General features: G+C 43.3%; 1 protein-coding gene across 2 annotated transcripts in view; it reads left to right on the forward strand.

Annotated features, from left to right (window-relative positions):
* Positions 1 to 5,222, forward strand: part of Cnot9 (CCR4-NOT transcription complex subunit 9) — a 25,228-nt gene extending 20,006 nt beyond the window's left edge. Inside the window, exons 6-8 of one of the 2 annotated variants that reach the window (XM_021197653.2) lie at positions 1,392 to 1,490; positions 1,965 to 2,056; positions 3,088 to 5,222. In XM_021197653.2, coding sequence (XP_021053312.1) covers positions 1,392 to 1,490; positions 1,965 to 2,056; positions 3,088 to 3,256 — 360 coding nt within the window. In that variant the 3' untranslated portion in view covers positions 3,257 to 5,222. The remainder of the gene's footprint in view (positions 1 to 1,391; positions 1,491 to 1,964; positions 2,057 to 3,087) is intronic. The other variant, XM_029538472.1, reaches the window with a different exon arrangement.
* The last annotated feature ends 4,709 nt before the right edge of the window (positions 5,223 to 9,931 follow it).

The following is a 9,931-nucleotide window of genomic DNA, read 5'->3' on the forward strand; positions in this document are numbered from 1 at the left end:
CTCTCTCTCTCTCTCTCTCTCTCTGGCTGTACAAGGCCTGCACCTGGCACACATACATGCAGACAAAATATCATCCACATTTAACAGAAAGCCAAGCTAGCTATTGGTGGTTACCTGTAAAGGGTCTGTATTAACTGGGAAAAGATACATGGCAGTGCTAAAAATTCTTGAGTTGATGGAAATGTTCTGTGTTTTAAGCTGTTGTGGTGTACAGATATGTTATACAGACTGAAAGCTCACCAAGTAACACTCTATTAGTGAATTTGTTCTTTGTTGTGGTTTGTATTAATTGCCTATTGCTGTCATGACAAATTAGCAGAATTAAGTCATGGCTTAATTTATAAATTTATTCTCAGGGCTAGAAGCCACAAGTCAGTTTCAGTAAGCTAAAATCAAGTCAGGTAGAACAGGGCTAGGGTTCTTCTAGAGGCTATAGAGAGGAGTCTTTTTACATGCCATTTCACTTCTAGAATTATGTTCCGTTATGTGTGGTTCCCTTCTGCAAGCAGTCAAGCATGTTCACATCTCATTCTCTTGTATTCCCTTCTTAGGGGTTAAACTTCCATCTCTGTTAGAATGATGTTTAGTGATTCTTGGGACCTGTGTGGGTAATCTCTCTAGCTCAAGATCCCTAATCATATCTGCAAGGACCCTTTTGTACATACGAGACAGCACTCTCAGGGTTTGATGATTAAGATTTAGCTACCTTTGGAGTATATTATTTGTACTGTTATACATCATATATGCAGTGAAGTATATGCAGTGTTATACCTCAGGAACAATGACAACAGCTGTTCTGATGGCACCAAAGAAAGATAATCATTATCCTAATTGTCTGCAATTGTGACTTCTGCCTGTAATTCCAACACTCATGAGGCTGAGGCAAGGGCATTGCTGTGAGTTTGAGGTTAGCTAGCCATGGTTATGGTTACAGAGTAAAGCTGTGTTTCAAACCTTTTCCCCAGAATAATGACTGTCTGATTTAAAATAGGAGCTTGGGGCGGGGAGGGAAGGAGTTGAGCCTCTGTTCCAAGATGGTTTGGTAGTCACTGTGTAGCCAAGGCTGACCTCGTTTTATGCAATTCTCCTGATAATTATCTAGGGCTTTCCCCTTTATATAAAGTGAGAATAATGGTAAGCACTTTGTGGACTTAATAGGAAAAGTGAAGCCTATAAATAGCCTTTAGAAAAAAATCCTGACATAGTACTTGCTCGGTACAATAACATTTGCTCTGATTGTGTGGTGCTTGATAAAGTTATGTAAAAAATGTGCAGAGGACTCCACTTTGTTGTATGCTTTGAGTGCTGATCATGCCTAGATGTGTGAGCAGTAGTCACTTAAATGACAAGTTTGAGCAGCTCTTTAGGCGTCTGTCTTTGTTCTACTCCAGGTTGCCACATTCATCCTCCAGAAGATCCTCTTAGATGACACTGGTTTGGCTTATATATGTCAGACATATGAGCGTTTTTCCCATGTTGCCATGATCTTGGTGAGTTCTTTCCTTTACTCTCTTTGCAGTTTACTTCCATCACAAAACTTAGTCCCTTTGTAACTGACCCAAAACTTAGTCTTCTAACTAGAAATAACTATTTGGCCAGGTACAGTGGTGTATATGCCTGTCATCCTAGTATCTATAAGGTAGAGGGAGGCAAAAGGATGCCTGTGGGCTTGGAGCAGCAGTATGGGTTTCTCACCAGACAAATGAAGTAGTGTCCTAGCCCAAAAATACTAACTGGAATGGTAGCAGATGTCTTTAATCCCAGAACTCTGGAGGCAGAGGCAGGCAGATCTCTTTGAGGTTGAGTCCAGCAAGTGCTTGGCTAGCCAAGACCACGTATAGAGACCCTGTCTCAAATAAGATCTAGGAAACTTTATAATGATTCTTAGATGATCTGGTCTCTGGTGTCAATTTGAATTATTTTGTGACCTTTTTTTTACCCTACCTTTTGTTTGTGTAAAACAGGGTAAAATGGTCCTGCAACTATCCAAAGAACCGTCTGCCCGTCTGCTGAAGCATGTAGTAAGATGTTACCTTCGACTCTCAGATAATCCCAGGTAAAGATTTAACAGGACTTAGAAGATTTTGTTGAAATAGTATCATGAATGGATTCCAATGTTACAGCTCAGATCTTCTGTTTTGAGAATTGGAACGCATATAACTTTAGTTTATCTAAGACAAACTTAAGTTCCGGTTAAAATCTAAAATTCTGACTTTAAAATGCACTAGTTAGATCTTCCTGTTGTAACTCTGCTCTACCCTGAAATTCCTGGAAGCCCAAGCAAGGGAGGCTGGTGTGGTTTGGGCTTTCTGTGGCTACTCCAGGTAATGAGAGTACTTTAAAGGTCTCTTGCAAAGTCCCCTAGCCTAGAGGCCTTTTTAGCTTGCAGTTCTCTGCTTCCTGTAAGCTGTTGAGCTTAGTACTTTTTCTTGGTAGGTTCAAGACCTCTGCCAGAATCGTGCACTTTATAGATGTAATGCACTTCAGAAATGTTTGCCCTTCTCTCCTACTAATCCATAATTTATGATGAAAGCTACATGTTCAGATTCTGCTAAGCCACATAATGGAGTGCTTTCTGAGATCCTAAGAATCAAGTGGCTTGACTAATGTGGACTGGTCTCTAGCCACTGGGGTTATTTGAGCCCTAGCTTTTCTTTGATCATTTTGTCCTGTTTTTCAATACCTCCCAGGTTTGCAAATACTTAATTAGAAATCACACCTGTTTGAGTATAAGAGCTGTAACTGTTCAGAACAGCTCTGTATGGAAAATAATTTCATTTCTCATAAGCTATGTCTAATGGTATTTTGACAATATTTATCATTAAATCAGAACAAAGTTTGGAGTGAACTATTGCATCATATTATTCCATTTTGCTTTTGCATGAAGTTCTGCATTGGGGTGTGGTAAAAATATTTGTGGACTACATAACACCTGCTTTAAAGAATTCTAATAGTTTCTTGGTGTAACTTGATAGTCATGGATTCCTAGGGAGTTGTATATTTATATCTAAGAAAGGGGGTCTTCCCAGCCCCCAAATATGGGCTTATGTGTTGTCTTTCTGGTTGGTTTGTTTGTTTCTGATGTAGGGCACGTGAAGCACTCAGACAGTGCCTCCCTGACCAGCTGAAGGACACAACCTTTGCCCAGGTGCTAAAAGATGACACCACCACGAAACGCTGGCTTGCACAACTGGTGAAGAACCTGCAAGAGGGCCAGGTCACCGATCCCAGGGGGATTCCCCTGCCCCCTCAGTGATCCTCGTTCCCTCTCACTGCTCCCCTCCACTGGGGAGTGAGGGTGAAACCTATGAGGAAAACAGCTCAGGTTTTATTGCTGGGAATAGACAACCTCAGTGCTGAACTGTACTGGAGAAAAGGGGCAAGGTACCCTGAGGTGTGTGGGCTGACTTGGAGGTCCTGGATCCCCCTGCTGCTCCCAGGAATTGGGCTCCTGACAGCAGTCTGCTACCACAGCCCCAGAAGGGTGTCAACACCAGCAAATGCTGTGTTTGCAGCATGCCCAAGATGACCCTGCTCCTGAACCTCTACCTAGCCACTTGTAGAGAGAGGAGACGTGGCAATGGCAGCAACACTCTAGGCATGAGAGCACCGGGGACCAAGCCATGTGGCTTTTTTTTTTTTAAAAAAACTTTGCCTTCCTGGACAACTTAAGGTGTGTCTCTTAATTCTCTCTCACAGTATTTGTTTACTTTGGGTTTTTGTTTTTAATCTCAAAAGAGAGAGATGTGTTTAATGGACACAAGCTGTAGTTCTCAGCAAAACTTTATCAGTTGGCACTGTTTACAAGTCTGTTGGCTGCATAAGCTCAATAAAAAGTTGGTCTGGGCATTGCATCCCCTCTCACAGAGGTTGGGTGGCATGGGAGGCAGGGGAAGAGGACAGCCCAAGGCCGAGCAGGAGCTCTGCCTGCTTTCTGCTCCTGTTCTTTCCCTCCCACACCTGGCTGCTGTGAGAACACTCCCCTTGTTCTGGCTTCAGCTGCTAGCCTACCCAGATCTCAGCGCTTTCCCCTTTTTTACCATTAGACTTAAAGCAGGTGTCTTAATTTACTCAACCTTCCCTAAAAGAGAATTGTATTGGGGCAGGGGGATGGCAGTTCTTCAGATTCAGGTCTTCAAAGATAATTTCCGGGTGTCTTCTCAAACCGAGTAAGCGCCTGGATCCAAATGGTAGGCTACTTGACCCCATTCTCTAGTGTGAGTTTCAGTAGCGCCATCTACTCGTGATTGTACTTGAAGCAGTATTAGCTGAGTTTCTTCAGATTTAAAATGAATAGCTGGACTCTGCTGGCTCAGTCTCCTCTCCCTTTTAACATACTTTCTTAGGTCTATGGAAACTACAGGGTTGCCACTGAAATGTTTTTCTACTTGTTGATAAGTGTCAGGGCTTCCCTTCATCCCCATGGGCTTGACTCTCAACCTGTTACTGTAAACTGCGATCCTTCCCACCATCAGCCTTTGTTTTCTCATCCTCATCTCCCAACATGGGATTGTTAATCCAACTTTAGAAAGGGCCCAAATCTTCAGCCCGTGTCTCATACACTTGAAGATGTCTGTATTGAGTTTGAAGAGGTTATAAAGGGACAGATGGTCATTGAAACCTTTGCAGAGGCAGTTGTGCCAACCCAAGGGCTCTTTCGTTGTTCATTGGCTTCTGTCTTTAAAGCCAAGAAAGTAGTAATTAAGTAGCCTAGATTTAAGGAGGGTAGAATAAGCATTTATTCCCCTGCCTTCCAAATTGAAGAGGAGGACTTGGCCTCAAGCCTGAAGAAGAAAAGTCTCAGAAAGCAAAGAACAGCATCACCTTGATAAATGTCTTGACTCACTCTGTGGCTTGTGATCTGAAAAGTTCACTAGGGTACCCTGATTTTTGAAATCTGCCTTCCTGCTGAGCTGAAGTCTTTCATTCCAATTCACTTGGGGAACAGCTGAGGCTTGGGCCCTTGCTTCCTGGGACATTCTCTCCATCTTTTGGTGCATTGGCCATGTTACTGTGCCAATAGTGTCTTAACTCATGTCCCATCTATCCTCAGCTGGCCTTGGACCTACATAGGAGTTGAATGGGGAGGGGTACAATGGGTCTTACTTCCTGTGGTTGGTCCTGATGTTGTATGTACTATATAAAGAGTCCTCTCCCCTTATTTTGTGTTTTCCATCCCTCACCTTCAACAGGATTAAAATAAAACATGCTGTTTTTGTTTTTTTGGTTTTGTTTGTTTTAAATCTTTTAATTGGAATGTTTATTCCGTCAGCATAGAAATGTCTAGGCCCTTTAATCTGGTGATCAGTTAGACCTGCCTCTACCCTGACTGCTTACACCAGAGACTGTCCTGCCTAGAGGACCATGGTGGTTCCTTTGTGGATAGATTTTTAGGCGGCTAGAAGGCTACAGCTGATCGTGAAAGTTCTTTGGGTATCTAGGATAGTGGCCCTTACCTGATAAAGTGTGTCTTGCACAGGCAGAACCTCACTCCTGGCTTCTGTGCCTGTAAGTAGGAGAGATTTCTGTAAGTAAAGAGGTAGTGCTTTATTTCTTATGAGCTTTAAATGGTAGAGGACATTTTCAGAGTTGATCTCATGTCTGGCTTGGTAGAACACAGCCCATTTCTGGCTTCCTTTAAGGACTTTAGAGAGCATGTACTGCTCTGGTGCTGGGACAGGGCAAGGAGAGGCATCTGCAGGCTTCAGAGAGGGCTTTTCTGTCTCTATGGGATCTCCTTGCTTGCTATTGTTGCTGCTCAAGAGTCAGAAAAAGGACAGAACTGTTACCAAGAACCAGCTGGGGATGTGTCTCTCTGGGCAGAACCAGCTGGGGATGTGTCTCCCTGGGCAGAACCAGCTGGGATGTGTCTCCCTGGGCAGAGAGCTTGCTTGCCATGCAAGCATGGAGTCCTGAGTTCGGATTCCCTATTCCCCAGACACACCTGTAACCCAGCACAGAGACAGGAAAGTACCAGGGGCTTGTGGCATATCAATCTAGCCAAAGCAGCAGTCTTTGGGTTCAGTGAGACCCTGTCTCAAAATTATAGTGACAGAAGTCAGGGGTGGCTAGTACATTCAGAGGGCAGAGCCAGGTAAATCTCTGAGTTTAAGGCCAGTTAGTACACATAGTCATAATGAGTTCTAGGCCAGCCACAGTGCATAGCCACCCATCTTTTTTTTTTTTTTTTTTTTTAAAAAAAAAAAAAAAAAAAAAAAGGCTGGTGAGATGGCTCAGCGGTTAAGAGTACCGACTGCTCTTCCAAATGGGCCTGAGTTCAAATCCCAGCAACCACATGGTGGCTCACAACCATCCGTAACAAATCTGATGCCCTCTTCCGGAGTGTCTGAAGTCAGCAACAGTGTACACACATATAATAAATAAATAAATCTTTAAAAAAAAATTGGAAAGAAAGATTTCCAATATTGCCAGGGGGTTGGGAGTAGCACACATCTTTAATATCAGCACCCAAGGCAGAGAAGCAGGTGGATCTGTGAGTTCAAGGTCAGCCTGGTTTACATAGTAGGTTCCAGGACAGCCAGGGATACATGGTGAGACTCTGTCTCCGGGAGGAAAAGACAACAAAAACAAAACTTCATTGGGCAAAGGTGCTTGCCACTAAGCCTGATGACTTCAATCCCTACAACCCACATAGTGGAAGAAGAGAGCTGACTCAGGCAAGTAAACCTCTGACCTCAACTGGGGCACTGTGGTCTGTGCCTGCACATACGGACAAATAATATAATGAAATAAGTATATAATCTTTAGTTCATACCTTACGGCTGAAAATCACTAACTTCATGTCAGTATGGAAAACAGACAACTTAATATGAAGAATAAAAACAAAAAGTCAGTTAAACTTGGAGGGGGAACCCTACAAATTAAAAACAACTTTGAAAATATCAGTGAACTTAAACCCTAACAGACTAATCAGAACTTTCAAATGGACTACTTTAGGTCTGGGGTAAGGATTTGCACTGGAGGCTTGAGAGATGAGTCAGTAGTAGGTCAAGCACTTCCTCTGTGTCTCAGATTTGTCTGTAGTGTGTTAAAGGCATGACCAATTTGGGGAGAAAATTTATTTCCCTTACAGATTTCAGTCCATCAAGGGAAGGAACCTGAAGACTGGAACTAAAGCAGACAGAGGAACACTCACTGGGTTGCCCAGCCTGGTGGTGGTGGTGTTGATGCCACCTACAACCATCTACTCGTTTCCTGAACCTAGGTGCACATAGAAGTCCATGGCAGGGTGCATGTATAATCCCTACACTGGGGGTTCAGAGACAGGTGGATGCTGGAAGCCTTTCTGGTCATCTAATTTAGCCAAAATATTGAGCTCCAGGTTCAGTGACAAGCTTTCTCATAAAGTGAGAGCTGGTGAGATAGCCTGAGTAAAGATCCATGTAAAGATAGAAGAAAGGAGCCGGGCGTGGTGGCGCACGCCTTTAATCCCAGCACTCGGGAGGCAGAGGCAGGCGAATTTCTGAGTTCGAGGCCAGCCTGGTCTACAGAGTGAGTTCCAGGACAGCCAGGGCTACGCAGAGAAACCCTGTCTCGGAAAAAAAAAAAAAGATAGGAGAAAGGAACTCCATATATTTGTCCTCTGGGCTTCACACATGGACCATGGCATAGCACCCGTATAACCAGACAGTATTTTAAGAAGAGAAAGTCACCCAGTGTCAGCCTACACATGGACAAGGGCAAGTGCAGGTGTGCACACAACTGGCTACCACATACACAATGACTTTCCTATCCTAGAATCGCCAATGGGGTAATGTTATGAGCAGAACAAAGAACAGGTTTCAGTTCATTTTTGAAGCAGCGGCACCTGGATACTAAAAGCTGTCCGGAACATCCTAAAAAAAAAAAAAACGGACCAACTTCCGCTATGAATGTAGACATACATTTCTAAGGGTCATATTTAGCTCAATCTAGCCCTCAATTTTTGATTCAACTTTCCCAGCTTCCCAAATGCTGGGTTTATAGACATGAGCTACTGCTGTACCCAGTGATGAGAAAGTCTCTTAAAATGAAAATAGGAAACTGTGTATGGTGTCTCATACCTGTAGTGGCAGTTGGGAGCTGAGACACGGATTGCTGCGAGTTCAAGACCAGCCATGTCTTCATAGGTTCTAGATTATTGACTATAGAATGAGACCCTGTTTCAAAACCTGTACAGTAAGGCTGGAGAGGTGGCTCTGTGGCTAAGAATATTGGCTGAGCTTCAAGAGGGCTTGGATATGATTCCCAACACCCACATAGCTGCTTGCTTTCAAGGATGTGTAGCTCCATTTCCAGAGTGGTCTGACACCCATTTCTGGCCTCTGCAGGCATAGACATACAAGTGGTACACAGATATACATGCAAGCAAATCACTCATGTACATAAAGAATTATTTGGTTGGTTGGTTTTTTTCAAGACAGGGATTTCTCTGTGTAGCCCTGGCTGTCCTGGAACTTACTCTGTAGACCAGGCTGGCCTTGAACAGAGACACAACTGCCTCTGTCTCCCAAGTGCTAGATTAAAGGTGTGTGGCACCACACCTGGCCATAAATAAAATTTTTAACTGAAAAATAAGGAACCAAGGGGTACACATCTCACTGGTAGAGCACATACTTCAGGCCTTAGCACTACAGGAAAAAAGTTGGCAGACTAAATCTAGCAATGAATAAAAATAGCACTTGGGAGGCAGAGGCAGTTGTGTCTCTGTGTTCAAGGCCAGCCTGGTCTACAAAGTGAGTTCCAAGACAGCCAGGTGAGGAACCCTGTCTAAGAAAAACCAAAAAATAAAATTAATTTTAAAAAAAAATCTATCAGATTAACCAGTTCATTGCAAAAGATACTAGGTTAATTCAATATGTGAAAGCCAGTCAATGTGGTTCACAACAGAGGCAAAACAATCATCTAGATAGATGAAGATCACAGCATATAACACCTATTCATGATTGCTTTAAATTATATTGTAACACATGCCTTTAATCTCAGCACTCAGGAGGCACAGGTAGGCAGATAGATTTCTGAGTTCAAAGCCAGCCTGGGCTACATAATGAGACCCTATCTCAATAATAATAATAATATAATGATGCTGTAGTTACACACAGCTATAAACTCAGCATTCAGGAAATGGTGGCAGGAGGTTCAGAAGTTCAGAGTCATCCTCAGTACCTACAAAGGCCAATCTTCATAAAAAGCATCGACAAAAGTCCTACAGCAAATCTCTCAAGAAACTTGAAACCATTGAAAGCAAACGCATGCCTGTGATTCCCAACACTAAGGAGATAGGAGCTCCAAGAGTTCACAGGTCTATCTCTGTTACACGAGTCCCTGTCTTGAAAGAAAAAAGGTATTCTTTCTCAGATGAGGAAGGAAACTAGAATGTCCAGTCTCTCTTTTGGTTTTTCGAGGCAGGGTTTTTCTGTATAGCCCTGGCTGTCCTGGGACTCACTTTGTAGCCCAGGCTGGCCTTGAACTCAGAAATCTGCCTGCCTCTGCCTCCCAAGTGCTGGGATTAAGGCTTGTGCCACCACTCCTGGCGAATGTCTAGTCTCATGCCTCCATTATCAGTCCCTGGTCAGTGTGGCTTAATAAAAAAGGGGGGGGGTGCCTCCTAGGACACACAGACATGAGCATGATAGACAAGGCAACACTCACATGCATAACAAAACTTAGAAAAGGAGTTTTGGCCACAAAAAATAATACAAGAAACTGGATGTAGATCATGCCTGCAATCCTTGCTTAGAAGGAATAAAGGCAAGAGAATCAGAATTCTCCCAGTCATTCTAGACTTGCATAGGTATTTTGCAGCCACCTTCAAATATAAGCAACCATATATCAAAGTAAATAAATGAAGTTATAGAGATGGCTCAACAGTTAAAGAGTATTTGTTGGCGGCACATGCCTTTAATCCCAGCACTTGGGAGGCAGAGGCAGG

The sequence above is a fragment of the Mus pahari genome, chromosome 5 (genome assembly GCF_900095145.1).
Source record: "Mus pahari chromosome 5, PAHARI_EIJ_v1.1, whole genome shotgun sequence".
Lineage (NCBI taxonomy): Eukaryota > Metazoa > Chordata > Mammalia > Rodentia > Muridae > Mus > Mus pahari.